The sequence below is a fragment of the Xiphophorus maculatus genome, chromosome 18 (assembly GCF_002775205.1).
Source record: "Xiphophorus maculatus strain JP 163 A chromosome 18, X_maculatus-5.0-male, whole genome shotgun sequence".
NCBI classification, from domain to species: Eukaryota; Metazoa; Chordata; class Actinopteri; order Cyprinodontiformes; family Poeciliidae; genus Xiphophorus; species Xiphophorus maculatus.
Window position 1 is genome coordinate 32,234,093 of NC_036460.1, and position 20,516 is coordinate 32,254,608.

Genomic DNA, 20,516 nt, shown 5'->3' on the forward strand with positions numbered 1-20,516 from the left:
GTTTTAGGGAACTCAGCTGAACTGATTCAGGGTGCTGCTGCCATTTGGATGATTCCTGCAAGTTCTGGAATACAAGAGAATTCAGAGGCAAAACATGCATTAGAATATGAAAAAAGTTCCCTGTCTCAATTAGAAGATGACCATTCTTCTAATTGTGAAACTACAGATCTCTACTTGCAGTTGTTTAATTTAATAATGAACCATTTTGTAGAATATGTACATAAACAAAAACATTGAAGAACCTAAGCTCCTTCAAAATGCATAAACGGCTCTATCCCTTCTTGCTGAGTTTCACTAACCATGTTTCCATCAATACTTTTTATTTAGCACATATTAAAGCATTGCATCAAAAATGTTATATTACTCAATTTTGTGAAAAAGTAGTTCTTATGCTCATTGGAGTTTGTTTTTGGCTTGTTTGAATGAGTTAATCCGCTAAAGGGGAGATGGAAAGACATTTGCTGAATAAGTTTTAATGTAACGAAAGCGTCCATCCACTGACGGATATGCACCTTACCAGAGGCAAGAAGCTCTGAAAAATGTCCAAGTCCAAACCTTCAGTACGGACTCTGCATTTTTCTGAGATGTGTGGTCTGTTCGAGTTTGCAACGAATTAAATTTTTTGTTGTTGTTGTTTTAAGTTAAAGTCGGATCTGTTACTCTGAGTGTTTCACTGACGGATCAAATGTATTCCTAAAAGATAAGTTTATAGTTTATGCATTTAAAAGCCAGAGAGCGGAACAATCATACCACTGGCACCTCTGTGCGTTGAAGCCTGCACTTGCCGCTGCTTGATCTCAGCACAGATCGTGCACACCTCCTTTCACTCAAACAGGACACAGGCTGACTTGTATGCCTGTGTCAGCCTGGCATACAAGGCTGACACAGGCATACAGATAACCTTGATAATAAGTTTATCAAGGTTATCACCCTTGATAACCTCATGAGGTTATCATAATCACAACCTTGTAATAATAATTCCTCACATGAACCCCTGTGAGGAATTTGGTTTCTTTAGAGAACTCGGAATTTGGTTTCTTTAGAGAACTCCACATCAAGGTAAGGGTTTAAAGCCAGCCGCGTTAGCTCTGGTTGCTCAGCTCAATGTGGACCTCAGGAATAACTTGTACAGTAGTCGCGCTTTCAGAGGTGCTTGCTAAACAAGTGGTGAAAATGAATTATCTTTGCAAACAAAGAATTATATGGGGCATTTACATCTCAAAACGCTGCCCAGCGTGTGGCTCTGTCTTCCCTGTAAAGTTTATGTATGTGGTCCCGGTTGGTCGGTGCAGTATTGGTTATCGAACCGGTTCTAATCACTCATCATGCAGGTGCAGCCCGGTGACGAGCTTTCGTGCTCTCCTCGTAGTCACTCATCATGCTTGTTTTTATATTATTTTATTATTATTTTTCCGTTTACACGATGCATCAAACCATATCAAATGCTTTGTGTACTTGGGTAGCCAGAGGCAAAGATCTGACAAACTCGTCACTTAAAGTTGGGCAACCACAACATTTTCTGTGTATTTAAAAACTCAACAGACACGAAATGGAAGAGCTACTAAAGCCACATTAGCTACCTTGAATTAAATCGTGTTGCAGCGGATTTAACTCATCATGCATCATCATGACTCATAAAGTCCAAGGCTTTATGAGGCCTTGAGCAGAATTTGATTTGAGGGCCGCTCTTGCTGCTAAAAACATCAACATCTTTAACAGCTTCTGTGTTAGATTTAGTGAAATCTGGGAGAGGGGGAGTAGTTTAATTGGCCAACCTAAAAAGCAAAAAATTATAATTGCAGTTTACTAATTTGTATTTGTGAAGAAACACATCTCAAAGTCACAGATTAAACTCATAGCATCAGAGTGTAGCTGTGGTAACAAAACAATCTAACTATGAATATTGTTTTTTGAACTTTTACAAAGTAAACTCTCCACCTCCTTAAAATCTTAAATTTAAATGTTAATTTAAAATATTTAAATTTATGTATGCTGAAGCCATTAAATCAAATTTAGCAGCATTGATAATCTCAATAAATTAATGTTATATATCTGTCGTCTGTGTTAAAATATTAGCATTCATGGGGTCCCTGAAGGTCTGGGGGCCTGATGGAGCCACTGACTTAATTTGGATTAAACAGAAGTGCAATAATTGATATACATTTTAATTGTCTACTTGTTATTTTTAAGGCTAGTTGTGGGTTTTGCATTTCACTGGCGATGTCTTCCTGTAACATACGGAAGGCGTACATCTGAAAACCTTACTCCAGCTTACTTGTTGGAGTTCAGATTGATGTACATCACTGATTGTTATCTTGGGCAAGCCCTGCAAGCACCAAGTGTAAAATACCGTTTTCAATAAACCGGAAGCGACCAAGCCGCTTATTCCCGAATGTGGAAGCAGACGTTCATTGGTTCAATATATATTTTCTCATTGATGCAAGAATTCAAAGATTTTTTTTATCATCATACCAGCTTGGGTTTGTGGTACGAAATTTGTACTCAGATCCCAGATTAAGAAACACACAAAACATAAATAGATAAATAATTAAATACAAATAAATAAATGAACAAAGTAATTTAAGAGACATATATATATAAAACTAACTAATCTATGTGGAGAAGCTGCATTTGGTGCAGGCCAAATTTTTATTTATTGACTTAAATGTTTATTTATATATTTAGGCCTGTCGCGATAAACGATAAATCGATTAATCGTACAATAAATTAAAACTATCAACGTCTTTTCAATTATCGGCATTATCGTCTCTTCCGGCCTTTTTCTCTTTCTGTTGATGACACCGAATGAAAAAAGGCTCAACTCCGGTGCTCTCCACTGACCCTCCCTTCCTCATTTCCTTAGTGTAAAGCCCATTTTTAAAGCCTGACAGACCACACACAAAATAATGGCTGCAAGTTCAGTGAACTAATTTTAAAACCAGACATTAATCAATGCTTTACTACAATCTACATGCAATGCATGTGGCTAGTGTCAGCGTAAAGTCCTGACTGAATGAAAATCATTATAACCTATTTAAGTCACGTTAACGAAGAGCAGCTGAAAAGTTACCGGGTTTATCAACTGCGGTAGCAATTTCGCTCCAACTCCTCCTCTTGTCATTTCTATATTCTTTGCATGTTGAATAAACATTAATGTTGTTTCCACTTATCTCCAATGTTCGCTGGGTTGCGCCGTGTCAGCTGTTTGGGATTCCCCTCTGTAATTTCCTCTCAGAAAGCGTGGAGCTTTTTCCCCGCTTTCTGATTGGCTACCTGTCACATTCAACAGGCTGCGTTAACGCTCCCAGTCGGGGAAAAGCCCTGATTTAGATCGGAGCAGCAACGACGATCTACCATAACACACCACACAATCTTAGAAAGACCAACGTCCTAAGATTGTCGTTAGGGGAAAAATAGGAGCAAAAAATTATGTAGTGTGAATTATTGCATCAGGTAGTCGATGTGCCCATCTTCTCTATTTTACTGATGGGCAACATAATATACAGACTTCATAATCTGCACTCTTTTGGTTGAATGCAGTATTTATTTCCACTTTGGCTTTATGTTGTTTAGTTTTTATCAAGTACATTTTTTGTTAATGGAGACTGAGAATCCATTTTGTTTTTGGTTGTTTTGTTTATCAGCTCCAGTGTTAAATATTCTTTTGAAAATAAAGTGTATCTATCTTTGGCAGGAAATCACATGCATGATTACGTCATTTCCATTAAATCAGTGTAAAAAGGTCTTCAAACAATATTATCGTTTATCGCAATAATTTTTTGAGACAATTAATCGCTCAGCAAAATTTGCTATCGTGACAGGCCTATATATATTTATTTTATTCTATTTTGAATTTCATGTCTAAACAACAAATTTTATAAACTCTTCTGAACAGCTTGTAGTTTTCTTTTTTACAGTGCACTTTGCCCAGCCAGTTATATCTTTTATACCCATGTTAACGACAAGATTTGGCTTTTTCATCACAAACACATCTGCCAGCTATGTACTTCCACGATGTGCTCTGCCACGTATTTGTTGTGACCGGAATGATATAAAATTTAGTTTTCCAGTTTGTTCGCAAAGCTGATGCTACGTTAAGCATCAACTACAGCACAGCAGCCTGCTGTGTTCAGTCTATCTGCTCACCGGTGTAAATACGCCCACCGTGTTCACTCTGAACAAGGCAGAAGCTCCAGGAGGAGAAAGGTTGTTGTATTCCATGCATCTCACCAGTCATTTTAAGGATGCCTATTGGTCTCCCAAAAAAACCTAGACATTATCATCTTCAATGAAGTTCACCTGTAACGAACTTGAAAATTGGATGTTATGCTGCTAGCTCATAGCATTTGTCAACAACTCATAGGTTCAAGTGAGAGCGTTATGCAACACAAATAATCACCTGGATGAAACATTGTGTGCTAAATAATAAAACATAATTTAACAAATTTTCGAGGCAGATAATTTGTTTCTAGGAATTTTAGTAATTGAAGTACTCGAATCATTCGAGGAATCATTCCAGCCCTATTCTTCAATCAGAAATCCTCTGGCTGAACCTGGCTACGTTCTGGAGTGCAGCTTAAAGTGCCAAACATCCTGCTGCAGAGGCCATCCACCACAGACACATTCTGAGCTAGTGGTGAACTTGTGTGCTGCTGTAAGTGTTGGAGGAATCTGTAAAACATGGTGCAGTATGCGTCTGGGTTTTAAATTGGCCACAGGAATGTTGCAAAGTGGAGGTCTGTTGGCTCAGAATCTGAAGAACAGCTCTGCTGCTGCCTCTGATGTGTGGTTGTCAAACCACAGAGCTGGAATTGCCCAAGACCCTCCCTGTAATCCGCTGATGAGCGCATGAGGAAGGGTCAGGTGCAAGTCAGCTGAGCTTGGAGAAGGCTCGCTAGTTGAACCACAAAGGCTGTTCACCAGCTTTTGAACCAATGAAATCAAGATGCTGTGTTGCATAAGAAACTAACTGTAGGCTACAGTGGTATAAAATAGCTTCTCATCATCATCCTACCCCATATTCAACAGTAACACCCTCCAGAGTTTTTGCTCTACCACCAGAGCTCTGATCATCGGTCAATGAACCCTAATAATGTCATCTTGCTCCCAACAGTTTGCTGCAACGTGTGAAAAAGCCTTTTGTCTTCACAGCCAGTCTGATTCCAGTTCAGTCGTGCCAGGCTGCAGAGACTGCCTCCCCCCCTCTAGTCCTCTTCACCTGATATAAAATGCAGAAATTTACTGCTGCAGCAGGCCTTGGCTTGAGAGACGGCCCAGGCTTTTACCCAGGCATGCTGACGAGGTGGTGTGTGTCAGTGGAGTGGGGCCTTTGTGTGCAGGTAACACTTTGGCGACAGCATATGCCCTTGTTCCCCAGAATGTTTGCGTTGCTGTGACTACAGCATCACAAAAGGGCAAAACCACATTGATAAATCATCATTTACTTGCTGTGCCTCTTTGTTGTCCACCCACTCCCTGGACGAGAGCTTGATATTTCTAGTTACTACGTTGGTTTTATAGATTTTTCTTTTTTCAGGCTGCTGTGGGAAAAGATATTAGCGTCTTTGCCTTTTATGAGATTTATTTTTTTCTTTCTCCCTGTAAGACAGTGCTTCTCAATTCCAGTCCTCAGGCCCCCCTGCTCTGCATGTTTTAGATGTGCCTCTATTCCAGAACAGCTGATTCAAATGATTGCATGACCATTAAGTGCTGCAGAAACCTGTTGATCACCCATAGATTCAATCCAGGTGTGTAGCAGAAGGGAAACACCTAAAACATGCAGGGCAGGGGGGCCTGAGGACCGGAATTGAGAAACACTGCTGTAAGATCATGGCAGGAACACTGGTGTTAGATCAGCAAATGAAGCTGTGGAGAGCGGATCACGTTGGACCACAAAAACTTGTGTCAAAAAAGCTGTGTGTTATTTCTGGAGCAGCAGAAAGACTTTGGAAGAAAAATTAAGCTCTTTCAGGGATCTGCCCCCTCTTGGAGTCATCCATAAAAGATTAGTGAAGAAGAACTCTGAGAGATGAGATAGCCGAGATAGCCAAGCAGTGACAAGAATGATGAAATAGCCCATTTATTTGTATTGATCCATCTGCATGATGGGAGGTGCACACAGGAGGTTTTGGTGTTTTGGCTTGTCATTGCAGTATTTACTGTTTGCATGGAAACAGACATGCAGGCAAAATTATAGGTACGCCTCTCAGGTGTTAATGACATGGCCATGGAAAACTACAGATCGATTTTCCTTTTTAAGTGAGCTGGGTGCGTTACAAGTCAGTCTGCTGTGGTATGAAATTACAAAAACAAAAAAGTTCAAATTTTCTACTTCCACCTGTTATATTTTAGTACTGTTTCTTTTTGCCCCCCAAAAATAAATAAGTAGGGCTCCACCAATTTTAAAAATATGGCCCAATATGGATATCCAATATTAATATTGCTGTGATGGCCAATAATTGATCTTTACTGATATTACATATATTTCCCTGCTCTTGTAACTGCACTGAAAGACAACCACACCACTGATCTATTCTCTTTGCTAGAGGCAGTTGGGAGGAAGTTATAACATTATAATCTCTCCCCATTATAACTGTCCTAACCCCTCTGGAAACATATATTAAACTGCCGCCGCTCAAAATAGATTTGACCTAAACAATGAGCTGCTGGCAGTATTAAAGTCTGATATTGTGGCGAGTAAATTCAGAAAAAAGTATACAACGCTCCTTAGGGTCGTGTACAAGGTAAACATAAACGTATTGTTCAGAGGTACTTTGCTGATATCCACATGGACAGGAAAACATGAAATGCCAAAAAACATCAGATGCCAACCGGGCTACTGCTATAAGCTAATGCTATGACACTGATGTGTGAAAACAATGTGTAATGGTCAGAAAAGCACCGATAAGAAGAACGGTGAAGTAATAACTGTTGTTGCGCAACACCCCCCCCCCTCCTTTCTGTCTCTACTCTCTCACTCTCGTACTTCCTCTTCTGAGAGGGGAGATGTGCTACCAGCTCTCCATCTAACGGGTTAATTGAGTTTCCTAAATCTGCCGGGATTTACCCTGTCCAGAACTGAAGTAAACTCTGTTTAAGCTGGTTTCGAGAAACGATTCGCCTGGTTTCTGACGGCCAACATCCAGGTGTCCCACCCTTCTTCCCCCTGTGAATTAGCCAGACTGAGCAGCCTACAGCCAACTAGTTTCACAGAGCACACCTGTTAACGGTCGCTCGTTCTCTATTTTACAACTTGCATTTGTTATTGAACCAGGTAGGTTTTAGTGACTCGGGCGAGTCCCAAGGATGTTGTTTTAAATTTGGGCTACCAGCAACCTATAAAACATTTTAAACTTTTTCCTCTCCAGAATCAAACATCACAGCTATTTTACAACCATCAAAGAACTTTAAGGTGACTCATTAACTGAATGTCCACAACATCTTTTAGATTTTCTTTATGCTAAATATTTTATTAGTAAGGCATTTTTGCAAGGGTCAGTACAGCTTAATTCAGTAGCAGAAATAATCAAATAAGTAAAATCAATCATCTAGTCTGTCTTTCCCTACTGCTGATACTAAGAACTAAAAAAAAGAGAACCTTTGAGAGAGACGGACGGAGTTTGGTGTTTCGAACCCCAGACCTGGCCTGATGATGAAGAAGGTGTTGCAGCAGGAGGAAGACGCCGATCGATGAAGGCCAGGATCTCCGCAGGTCTGATGATGAAGAAGGTGTTGCAGCAGGAGGAAGACGCCGATCGATGAAGGCCAGGATCTCCGCAGGTCTGATGATGAAGAAGGTGTTGCAGCAGGAGGAAGACGCCGATCGATGAAGGCAGGGATCTCTGTAGGTCTGATGAGCCTCCTCTCCGCATGGATGGTGAGGTCACACAGGACTTGGTGCTGGCAGGAAGGAAGGCACCAGTTCTTCTTCTTTGTCTTTGCCTTTGTCTTCATCTTTGTCTTTGGGGTCTGAACCCAGCCGATGAGAGAAGTGCGATTTGAAGCCACAGGTTGTGGGGCTGACGGGTTGGTCCCCATGGCCGGACAGTCTTCGGCTCCGTGGCCCCGGCTCTTCTTCAGCTGCAGAGTTCTTTGTCCATCTCTTGGCTCGAAGCTGCCCGGAGGATCCAACGAACGGTTCCTCTTTTGCACTCACCTTTTATAGGGTTTCTTTGGCTAGCACTGTTGCTGGGCTTGTTTCATTGGCTGACTGCTCAGATGATTTCATATCCATCACTGTCTTACAGACATTATGTCCTGATGTCTGTGCTAATGTCTCAGGGTTGCTCAACCTCCTATGTCCATTGCCTGCACAACCTTTCACCTACTCTCTAAATAAGGCGTTGATCATCTCTGCTCTCCTGTTAGTTCCTTGCCTTTCACCTTTCACCTACTCTCTACCTCCAACATATCAGTGATGTTTAATTGCAGTTACACCTTTTACACCATTTCAAGTTCAATGTCAAAATCACATTTATATCACATTTATTTTCTTTAGCTTCTCTGATCTAGCATTCATTTATAATTTTATAACCATAACTTATATCACATTTATTTTCTTCAGCTTCTCTGATTTATCATTCATTTATGATTTTATAACCATAACTTATTAATTATACTTATTATAATCTTAATGTGAGTTATTACAGATGTTTTTCTGAAAAGAAACCAAGAATAATACATGATTCTAATTATTTGATGCCAAAGTTACAGTTACTTGTTTTTCTTGTAACTGTTCCCACAAATGTTCGTGTAAATATTATTACAAGTAAACCAATATTAATATAAGTATTTTACTTTGAATCTTATCAAATTACCCAAAATGTTTTAGATTTCATTCTTTAAAACTTTCATGATTTAAAATAAGAAATAGTCTCAGCTATTTTTTATAAATCTGCAGGCTGGAACTTACTTCCTCTTTTTCCAGGAAACCTGCTTTTCTTGCTTCATGACTCTCTCTGACTGACTATGATTTCTTATGATTAAATAGAGAAAAGTAGAATTAAAGCAAAGTTTGCATGAGACAAAAACAACACACACAACCAGATTTATTTTATTGACACTTAAGTCTACTGTTGGGCCTAGATATCACTTGAGTGATTCATTTTAAAGATAACTTTATTTATTATTACTGTTAAACTAACTTTATTGACACTTAAGTCTACTGTTGGGCCTTGATGTCACTTGAGTGATTCATTTTAAAGATAACTTTATTTATTATTACTGTTAAACTAAAATCTCCAGCATGGGGAAGTGGGATGAGCTCGGATTTTCTTGACATAACGTTCTTGGAGCGTCCAGGCTGAACAACATAAGCTAACGGTATCTGTTTAAATATTTTCACCAATAATGGTGTTCTGTCCCTCCAAGCTCTCTCATCGAGAGTTCTCCAGCAGTACCAGTTAATTCAGGAAAATGTTAATCAGCTGGCTGCTCTGTCGACTACTTAACAGTGAAGCAACAAAACAAACCAGTTTACTCCCCTCCATTATTCCTCTGTTTACTTGTAAAAACAGTGAAACGTTATCTTACACAGTCTGGAGATGTGTTTGGGGTTATTGTCGTGTTGAAAAATAAATGATGGTCCATCTAAACGCAAACCGGATGAAATAGCATGCCGCTGCAAGATGCTGTGGTAGCTATGCTGGTTCAGTATGCCTTCAGTTTTGAATAAATCCCCAACAGTGTCACCAGCAAAGCACCACCACACCATCACACCTCCTCCTCCAAGCTTCACGGTGGGAACCAGGCATGTAGAGTCCATCCGTTCACCTTTTCTGCGTCACACAAAGACACGGTGGTTGGAACCAAAGATCTCAAATTTGGCCTCATCAGACCAAAGCACAGATTTCCACTGGTCTAATGTCCATTCCTTGTGTTCTTTAGCCCAAACAAGTCTCTTCTGCTTGTTGCCTGTCCTTAGCAGTGGTTTCCTAGCAGCTATTCTACCATGAAGGCCTGATTCACATAGTCTCCTCTTAACAGTTGTTCTACGTAGAGATGTGTCTGCTGCTAGAACTCTGTGGCATTGACCTGGTCTCTAATCTGAGCTGCTGTTAACCTGCGATTTCTGAGGCTGGTGACTCGGATGAACTTATCCTCCGCAGCAGAGGTGACTCTTGGTTTTCCTTTCCTGGGGCGGTCCTCATGTGAGCCAGTTTCTTTGTAGCGCTTGATGGTTTTTACGACTGCACTTGGGGACACTTTCAAAGTTTTCCCAATTTTTCGGACTGACTGACCTTCATTTCTTAAAGTACTGATGGCCACTTGTTTTTCTTTACTTAGCTGCTCTTTTCTTGCCATAATACAAATTCTAACAGTCTATTCAGTAGGACTATCAGCTGTGTATCCATCTGACTTCTGCACAACACAACTGATGGTCCCAACCCCATTTATAAGGCAAGAAATCCCACTTATTAACCTGACAGGGCACACCTGTGAAGTGAAAACCATTTCAGGTGACTACCTCTTGAAGCTCATCAAGAGGATGCAGAGTGTGTGCAAAGCAGTAATCACAGCAAAAGGTTGTTACTTTGAAGAAACTAGAATATAAGGCGTACATATTTCCACATGTGTTAATTCATAGTTTTGATGCCTTCAGTGTGAATCTACAATGTCAATAGTCATGAAAATAAAGGAAACTCATTGAATTAGAAGGTGTGTCCAAACCTTTGGTCTGTAATGTCTGTAATGTGTATATACAGTATATATACACATTATATACACTGCTCAAAAAAATAAAGGGAACACTTAAACAACACAATATAACTCCAAGTAAATCAAACTTCTGTGAAATCAAACTGTCCACTTAGGAAGCAACACTGATTGACAATCAATTTCACCTGCTGTTGTGCAAATGGAATAGACAACAGGTGGAAATTATTGGCAATTAACAAGACACACTCAATAAAGGAGTGGTTCTGCAGTTGGGACCACAGACCACTTCTCAGTACCTATGCTGTCTGGCTGATGTTTTGGTCAGTTTTGAATGTTGGTGGTGCTTTCACACTAGTGATGGTAAGATGAAGCCTCATGAGGCATTGAACCACTTGAGCCAACTGGTTCGAGAAAGGGTTCATTTCTTGAGGCTTCATGTGCACACGAAACCACCTATTGGCCAGGTGTATAATCACAGCCAGCTGTATCTTAACACGTGTGATGCATTGAATTTTTGTCTATTATGGCTCTTGAGAATGACTTCACAAAAGATGTAGGACGAAATCATTTGTCTACATAAATTATGTATACACATATGTGTATAATAAAATATTGTTTGAATGTATTCTCTGTGTGTAATTATTCCCAAAATGGTAGTGTCATGTGATATGGCATGTTGTGTAATAAAGTTTTTCTGTGACTCTAGAAAAATGGCATGGGCTTAATCAGGCAGAGGACAGTGAAAGTGCTTGTGGAACTAGGGAGGGGGTAGTGAATAGGCTAATGCTTGTGTAACTTGGATGATTTCATGCATTTTTATTAAGAAACAACAATTTCTCCACAGTTTTTGGTTTCAAACGAGTTCTCTTTTTTGACACTACATGGATGATGTGTTATTATTGTACCCCAACTCCTTGGAGCACAATAAACACCTCACCTTTACAGAAAATAAGAAACAGTGAAAAATACAGTTCCTCATAAGCAAATATAATGCATCTGCAAATGTTCAGTTCACCTTACCTTGTTAGGGCTTATCAAATCGAAATGTTCCCACATAGGGGAAATCCTCCTCTATCTCGCCGGCTCCATCCTACTCCTATCCTGTCCTCGTGCTCCTAAATCTCCTATCTCTCTCTCTCTCTCTCCTAAACTCTCCAAAGACCAAACTAACTGTCTCAAACTAAATAACCACTATCCAAACTCTGCTATCCAAACTATCAAAACTCTTTCCACTCTCTCAACTGACCGCAACTCGCTTTAGAAGCCTGTGGGGTTTCTAAAGCTGTCAAACCCCGCGCCAACATCTGAGCCACTTCCCGAAGCAGTCACGTGTTACAGCCAGGCAGCGAGGCTTCGGACGTCATCGTTTTCGGCTCCTCCCCTAAATGAAGCAAGCCTCGATACAGTCACGTGTTACAGCCAGGCAGCGAGGCTTCGGACGTCATCGTTTTCGGCTCCTCCCCTAAATGAAGCAAGCCTCGATAGGCGCTTTACGGAAACGCCCCCTTCATTACTCGACACACGCCTCGAAGCCTCGGCACATCACGTAACATCACTATTTCACACTCGTGGTAGCATGAGACGGACTCCACAACCCACACAAGTGGCTCAGGTAGTGCAGCTCATCCAGGATGGCACATTAATGCGAGCTGTGGCAAGAAGGTTTGCTGTGTCTGTCAGCGTAGTATCCAGAGGCTGGAGGCGCTACCAGGAGACAGGCCAGTACACCAGGAGACGTGGAGGTGGCCATAGGAGGGCAACAACCCAGCAGCAGGACCGCTACCTCCGCCTTTGTGCAAGAAGGAACAGGAGGAGCACTGCCAGAGCCCTACAAAATGACCTCCAGCAGGCCACAAATGTGCATGTGTCTGCACAAACGGTTAGAAACCAACTCCATGAGGATGGTATGAGGGCCCGACGTCCACAGATGGGGGTTGTGCTCGCAGCCCAACACCGTGCAGGACGCTTGGCATTTGCCAGAGAACACCAGGATTGGCAAATTCGCCACTGGCGCCTTGTGTTCTTCACAGATGAAAGCAGGTTCACACTGAGCACATGTGACAGACGTGACAGAGTCTGGAGACGCCGTGGAGACTGGTGTGCTGCCTGCAACATCCTTCAGCATGACCGGTTTGGCAGTGGGTCAGTAATGGTGTGGGGTGGCATTTCTTTGGAGGGCCGCACAGCCCTCCATGTGCTCACCAGAGATAGCCTGACTGCCATTAGGTACCGAGATGAGATCCTCAGACCCCTTGTGAGACCATATGCTGGTGCGGTTGGCCCTGGGTTCCTCCTAATGCAGGACAATGCTAGACCTCATGTGGCTGGAGTGTGTCAGCAGTTCCTGCAAGATGAAGGCATTGAAGCTATGGACTGGCCAGCCCGTTCCCCAGACCTGAATTCGATTGAGCACATCTGGGACATCATGTCTCGCTCCATCCACCAACGTCACGTTGCACCACAGACTGTCCAGGAGTTGGCGGATGCTTTAGTCCAGGTCTGGGAGGAGATCCCTCAGGAGACCATCCGCCACCTCATCAGGAGCATGCCCAGGCGTTGTAGGGAGGTCATACAGGCACGTGGAGGCTACACACAATACTGAGCCTCATTTTGACTTGTTTTAAGGACATTACATTAAAGTTGGATCAGCGTGTAGTGTTATTTCACTTTAATTTTGTGTGTGGCTCCAAATCCAGGCCTCCATTGGTTAATAAATTTGATTTCCATTGATGATTTTTGTGCTGACATTTTGTTGTCAGCACATTCAACTTTGTACAGAACAAAGTATTCAATGAGAATATTTCTTTCATTCAGATCTAGGATGTGTTAATTGACTGTTCCCTTTATTTTTTTGAGCAGTGTGTATGTATATATATATATATATATATATATATATATATATATAAAATATAAGCCGCATGGTTCAAAGCGTGGGGAAAAAAGTAGCGGCTTATAGTCTGAAAAATACAGTAATGAAGAAAGACATTTCCAGGGAAGGCATACTACATTAGCTGTCGCGTCAAGATTAAAGTTACATCTTACATGTCCGATGTTTAGAAGCTGTCCAGTGCTGTCCGTAAACAGAGATCACATTAACACAATCCTGTGTTCTTAAAGCACCATTGTATAACACAATAGTCACGTGGTGCGTCATTCCTTCCAGGATGCACTTTGATACATATATTTAGTAACAAAGTGGTCGTTTTTATAAATTGATTAGTGATTTTGGTATATTGCAATGACGCCAACGCTGGAGATGCAGTCCCGTTAAACTGTGTCATTAGAATAAGTACGAGCTGCTATTCCTGAGGCTGCAGCTCACGCCTCTAACAAACCGGTACACTCCACTGATAGCTTCATTACTAACCCAACTCTGAATGCTCTCCTCTTCCGGTCCTGGCAATGCCACTCCACCGATCCCCCGCCCACATGACAGGCCTGTCACATGTGAGTGGAAGTCAGCAGAGTCAGACAGGGGAAGCCCATAACACCCTTGTTACGGCCCCTGGCCTCTTGAGGCTGTGCAGGCTCTTTGTTTTTTTTCTACTATGCAGGATCAGCTGTGCGGGCACAGCTTTCTGATTGGCTGCCTAGAGGCTGCAGGAGAGCAGCTCTCCCATTGGAGCAGCAAAGCCAATCAGATGTTGATGAGACCACCTGCACCACATAAAAGACGTCTGAGTTCATTCCTCCAGTGGGGCAGCTAGCAGGAAGAGGTTGTGTGAAGCTGACCCCCACCTTCCGTGTTTGGTGACTGTTTTGGACAGTTCGAACAATTTTGTTCTTGCTTATTTTGCTCAGTGGTGAATCTGCTTTAGATACATCTTGAACAAGCTAGAGGCTTGTGTTTGGGAGGTTTTGGTGCTCCCTTTTGTCCTTTCTTTTGGGTTGTTTTGAGTTACTTTAGACTGATGTGTTTGAACATCTTGTTATTTAATTTGCACTCTGATTTCTGAATTTGTTGGTCCTTTACTTTTGTTTAATTGGGTTAAGTTGTATTGTGTTTTGGTTCTGTGAAAACCTTCTTTTTGTAATAAATCATTTTTCCATTCCATCCACTTTTTTTCTCTGGACACATTTTTATGTTACCGCCCCGGGACCCCTAGACCATAGGGGGCGTAACAACCCTACACATAACAATAAGGATCACAATGCAACTTATAATAAATACACATAATCATATGGACCCCAGCAGTACTAAAACACAGAATCGTTGCACTAAATTTAGAATGACACATAGCTATATTATTGTGTTTTGTTGCTCAAGTCCGAGGATGGTTGTGTGACAAAAGAGAAGAGGATACTGCTATGTCTTACCATTACACTGACTTGCTTGGCATTTGCGCAGAAATCACACTTAAACTGTATTAATTTAATTTTATATACTTTACCTTTTCAAAAGGCTACTGCTTTATTTTTATAACTGCAGGTTGCGTTTTATTGCACTCCGTTTGTTGCCAAGATAAGGGGCACGTTATGCATGTTTTTTTTTTTTTTGTTTTTTTGTGTATGTTGTTTTTTCGATCACACACTTAATGGTGATTATTTACAAAGAGCGATCATTATGCAAACTGCATTTGGGAGCAGATTTCCCGAGTTCCAAAAGTTAAAAAAATGACATTAAAAAATCTGATTTCTTTATTGCATTTCTTTAATTTTATCAATGCAACGAAACATAATACATTAACAAAAGAATAGTCATGTGGTGTGTCATTCCTTCCAGGACGCACTTCAGGGAAAATAAACATTTATGTATACACTTAATCATTTTGATGATAGGCTAATATAAACATAAGGCTTTTAATTTTTTGCTGCTCCAGACAGATTTTTTTTTTTTTTTTTGATCCGATATGGCTCTTTCAACATTTTGGGTTGCCGATACCTGGCTTAGGTAATTAGGACCCCCTTTAAGTGGTCCACACATCACGATTTACATCAGTAAAATTGTTTTCAGTCCATACAATAATAGTGAAGAAAAAAAGACTACAGATTAAAATATATTAATCATGATCATTTTGTTATTGCAATAGTCAACAATAGTCAACAACGGAAGGCATGTTGGTGGAATTGAGGAGGTTTTCAAAGTATTCTGCCCACTGGCACAAAACGTCCTGAGTCGAGGACGTTTTGCACACCATCCCCCCTATAAAGAGTGTTGGTGCTGTACTGCTTTCCCCTCTTGAGATGCTGGATAGTGAATCAGAATTGCCTTGAAGCCGTGCAGAAGATCACAAAATTACACAAAAACTGGTCGAGCTCTTAACGCACAGTATTAAATATATTAGAGTTTCTTAAATTCATATCTGATTTTTATTTTTGTTTCGTATTTGTGTCTTGCAGGCCAACTTGAATGACTCTCATAATCAGATGGTGGTACACTGGGCTGGTGAGAAGAGCAACGTCATTGTAGCCTTAGCCCGAGATAGCACGGCAGCCACTGGGCCCAAAACCAGTTCTGTAAGTACTCATACAGCACAGTACTATTTCATCTTCCATGCATTCAACCTCTGCTGCATGGCATTTACTGACTTCATTTTTGCTCACCCCTAAAAATATCTACTTAACAGACCAAGATCTTTCATTTCAAAAAATAGACACTAGTGGGGACAATTAATATCAGTGTGGTTTTGGACAGACATGGTTCTCCCAATCTGCCATGGTTGGGCGAACTCCCACGCTCCCTCTGGGACCCTGATGAGGCTGTGTAGCTGGTTCAGTGTTCCACGACCAGAACGAAAACCACACTGCTCTTCCTAAATCTGAGGTTTGACTATCCAATGGACCCTCTTCTCCAAAACCCCTGAATAGACCTTGCCAGGGAAGCTTAAGAGCTTAAGACCCCTCTGTAGTTGAGCACACTCTGTAGTCTCCTTTTTAAATAGAAAGCCCACAATGGTCTGCCAATCCAGGGGAACCTCCCCCAATGTCCATGCAATATTGCAGAGTCACGTCAAGCAACACCCTACAGCATCCAGAGCTTTAAGGAACTCTGGACGAATCTCATCCACCCCCCGGGGCCTTGCCACTGAGGAGCTTCTTAACCACCTCGTCAATCTCAAGACCAGAAATTGGAGAGCCCAATCCAGAGTCCCCATGCTCTTCTTCCTCAGTGGAAATCATGTTGGTGGGATTGAGGCAGTGACGTGCGGTCAGGGGAGGCAGGTGAGGCAGTGCCTCACCAGCCATCATGGAAAGAAAGAAAATATATAATCATAAAGTAATTTAAATTGTTATATTCATCCGGTGGTTTGTACTAAAAAATATTTATTTTTCATGTAGCTTCACCAATTTCGATTTTTATTTGTTCAAAATCGCTGAATTTTCTTATTTTCCCATTCAAATGCTTGGAAGCGATGCCGGTGAGGCAGCAGCGAGCTCTGCCTCACCTTGGATTGCGCAACCCCTGGCTCTGCGCTGGCTGCTAAGCGGAGAGAGCATGTTGCTGTACGGCGTCAATAAAATGGTTTAAACAAATTTAATATGTGAACTTATTTCCAATAATTTAGCTTATGTATATAATGTACAGTGCTTTTTGTCACCAACTGTGTTTGTGTAACGTGTTTCGTGTAATGAGCGATTATAAACGGCAGAGAACAGGTTCGAGGTGAGGCAGGCAGTTCTCTTGCCTCATGGCAGGGGGCGCTCAAGATCCCAGACGTTCGTCTTGTTCACTCCTCAACTGCCGAGTAAGTGACAGCGAGCTAGGCTAAACGATTCGGGAAGCAAGTCAAGTGCAGCGATAGATTATAATAGAGATAGTGATTTTTTTCCTCTCGCTTATCCCGACTTTCGACATGGATGACTACATTACAACACTAAAAAAGTTTTCTCAAGTGGACTTTCAATCGAAGCAGGTAAGAGTAATAACATTTATTTTGTTTTGTTTTTTAAGGAAATGCGTGTTTTGTGAGCTACAGTTAGTATGTGTAAGGATGCAGAAGTGAAACATAACCTGTAAACTGCTGTCAATCTATGCATCTATTTGCAAATCTGATTCTGATGACGTCAGTGCCTCACCAGCTATGAACCTCACCGCACGTCACTGGATTGAGGAGGTCTTCAAAGTATTCTACACACCGGCACAAAACGTCCTGAGTCGAGGTCAACAGCACACCATCCCCGCTATAAAGAGTATTGGTGCTGTACTGCTTTCCCCTCCTGAGACGCTGGATAATGATTCAGAATTGCCTTGAAGCCGTGCAGAAGTCTTTCTCCATGGCCTCTTCGAATTCCCATGCCCATGTTTTTGCCTTAGCAACCATCCAAGCCACATGCCACTTGGACTGCCGGTACTCAATAGCTGCTTCAGGGGTCCAACAGGCCAAAAAGGCCCAATAGGATTCCTTCTTCAGCCTGACAGCATCCTTCACCAAAGATGTCCATTGGGTTTAAGGGTTGCCACGACAGGCACTGACAACCTTGCGGCACAGCTCCACTACTCCGCTGTCATGCATGTTTTTGATGAGGCAAGACTCCAGCACAGCTGATTCATATGATTCCATTACCTCCTTTGCAATCCTGCAATTGCTGCAGAAGCTGCTTAATCGCCTGTTCATTTAACCCAGGTGTGCAGCAGCAGGCCCTGAGGACCAGGGTTGGGGACGCCTGATCTACAGCAGTCGTCCCCAACCCCCGGACCGGTACCAGGCCGCACAAGAAATAATTAAATATTTCCGTTTTAATTATTAGCTGAGTCTGAAGGATCTTTTATTTTGAAAATCCTTTAACCGGATTCTGTCGGTCACGTCTTGCGTGCCAACGTTGAGCCCACAAGCAGCAAAATGAGTAAAAAACAGATCAGATGTCTTTGGAAAGTTTCTTTGTGAAGGGCAAAAGCCCCAGAGAAGAGACGTGAGAATTTATTTATCCCGGTAGGTGATTCCAACAGTCCAAGCCTGCTCTGCATGATATGCGGCGACCGGCACGCTAATGAGGGAATGAAGCCTTCAAACTGTTTCTCCACTTGACCATAAGCAACACACCTTGGGTGTTATTGTCTCATCACTCCCAGATGGGACCGTCTCGTTGCAGAGAAACATGCTCAGGGCTCCCATTAATTTGCCGTTATTCAGAGTAAAAATTTTCATGAAAATAAAATGTTTGTTTTGTGCCGCATCTGTATCTTATTTTGAAGGTGTAAATGTTACCATAGCGACCAGAGTCAGAGAGTGTTAGGGCAGTGGTAGAGATGAGAGGAGCAGAACTTGTGAGTCTTAAGTTTGGTTCAATCGTGCCGTGTGAATCACACCCCTCTCTGGGTACTGTGTACCCACGCTAAATCTTAGTGGCATGCAGTACCCGACCATAATGACTTACTTTCACCCCTGGTAACGACATTGCAGACTGAAACCTAAAGCCATTTACAAATATGTTTACAAGCTGCCTGTCATGTAAATAATGTAAGTGGACATGTAAGTAATACAGCAGCTTAATGAAAGCCAGGTATAAAATAAGTTAAACAAAGCTTACTGTAATTTTAGTCAAAATAAAACAGATGAAACGAAACTTCCAAAGGTAGGATGTATGAATAAGAAATCTGCTTAGTAAGCAGTATGTGACATAGTATCGATGTGCACAAGCGCATTACCACAAGGTAGGACGCTTTGATGGGTAGCGCCGATAGAACACCAGGTCTGTGGAAATGGGATTACTTCAAAGTAGAGCTGAGCCAGACTGGGTCAAGTAGACCGGAGCTGCTAAAGTAGAGCCAGTGTTAAAGGGACAATAGATGGTCATTAGCCAAACTTGCTGTACAACACTAGTAGTAACTGCAGAAAAAGGAAATCATTGTTCTAAAGCTGCACACAGTGAGGCTTTGGTATGGGCCTTAAAATCCTGATTGCCGTGTTCCTCTTCAGGTCTACGTTTCGTACAACTATGGGACAACTTTCATACCAGTGTCGGCCAACTTCCAGCTCTCTGAAGCGAAGGCCAAGAACGGCAGTAAACAGGTCATCTCTCAGTTCTACCACAGTCCTGCAGACAACCGCAGGGTGAGTCACTAATCTTCTCTTACTGTGGCTGATATATTCACAACAAACTTGGAAGCAGCCGCGTCACTGCACTTTTTTAGCAACAAAGCAGTTCAAAGTGCATTATGTGTCATCAGTATGGCCATTTATCTTGTATAACATTCATGGTACTTTAGGAACCATGAATAAAATAATTCATCCATCTTTTTTTTCTGTTTTAAGAAATGAAAAAACTACAACAATTTAACTTCCTATGACTTAATGTGCAACCTTGAAAGACCAACTGTATTGATAGAAAAAAACTGAAAAACTAAAAGCAACTTGCATTAATTTGTTTGCTTTTGGCTTAGTCATGCACAGAGTTTGCTAACCATTAGTGCAGATTGAATACTGATTGAAATATTTTGCTCTCCCTGAGGGGGAACTTCTTAATTGTTCCAATACATTTTAAGCATTTCGATAAGGCATTAGATGTTTGGTCAGTGATCCCTTTGGTTCTGGATGCTGTGCTCCTAATTTTCTACTTTCTAACAGCTGGTATGACGAATAACCATGGTAACAAGGTATTGTTTTAGAACTAGAAGAAACTGATTAGTATTTCAAAAGCTCAAATACAAGTGCATCTGGGAAGTATTCACTTTTCCCCTCCATCTTATATTCAGTCCTTATTCCAAATTGTATAAAATTATCCTCTTTCTTCAAAATTTTATTCAAAATTTTGATTCTCCATTATCACCTTGTGGAAATGTTCTCATTGCAAATAGAAAACTTAGGAAACCAAATTTCTTTAAGTATTTACAGTGTTGCCCTAATACTTTGTTGATCGACCTTTGCTAATAACAGTTGCAGTCTCCATCTTAGCTCACCTGTCTTTAGGCAGTTACATCC

At 41.5% G+C, this 20,516-nt stretch overlaps 1 protein-coding gene across 3 annotated transcripts in view; it reads left to right on the plus strand.

The window, feature by feature from the left end:
* sorl1 (sortilin related receptor 1) overlaps positions 1–20,516 on the plus strand; it is a 194,641-nt gene that overhangs the window by 1,249 nt on the left and 172,876 nt on the right. For all 3 annotated transcript variants that reach the window (XR_002754350.1, XM_023351415.1, XM_023351416.1), the window contains exons 2-3: positions 15,997–16,113; positions 19,515–19,649. Coding sequence is in view for 2 of the 3 variants with exons in the window: in XM_023351415.1 (XP_023207183.1) it covers positions 15,997–16,113; positions 19,515–19,649 (252 nt within the window). In the remaining variant the exon portion in view is untranslated. The remainder of the gene's footprint in view (positions 1–15,996; positions 16,114–19,514; positions 19,650–20,516) is intronic.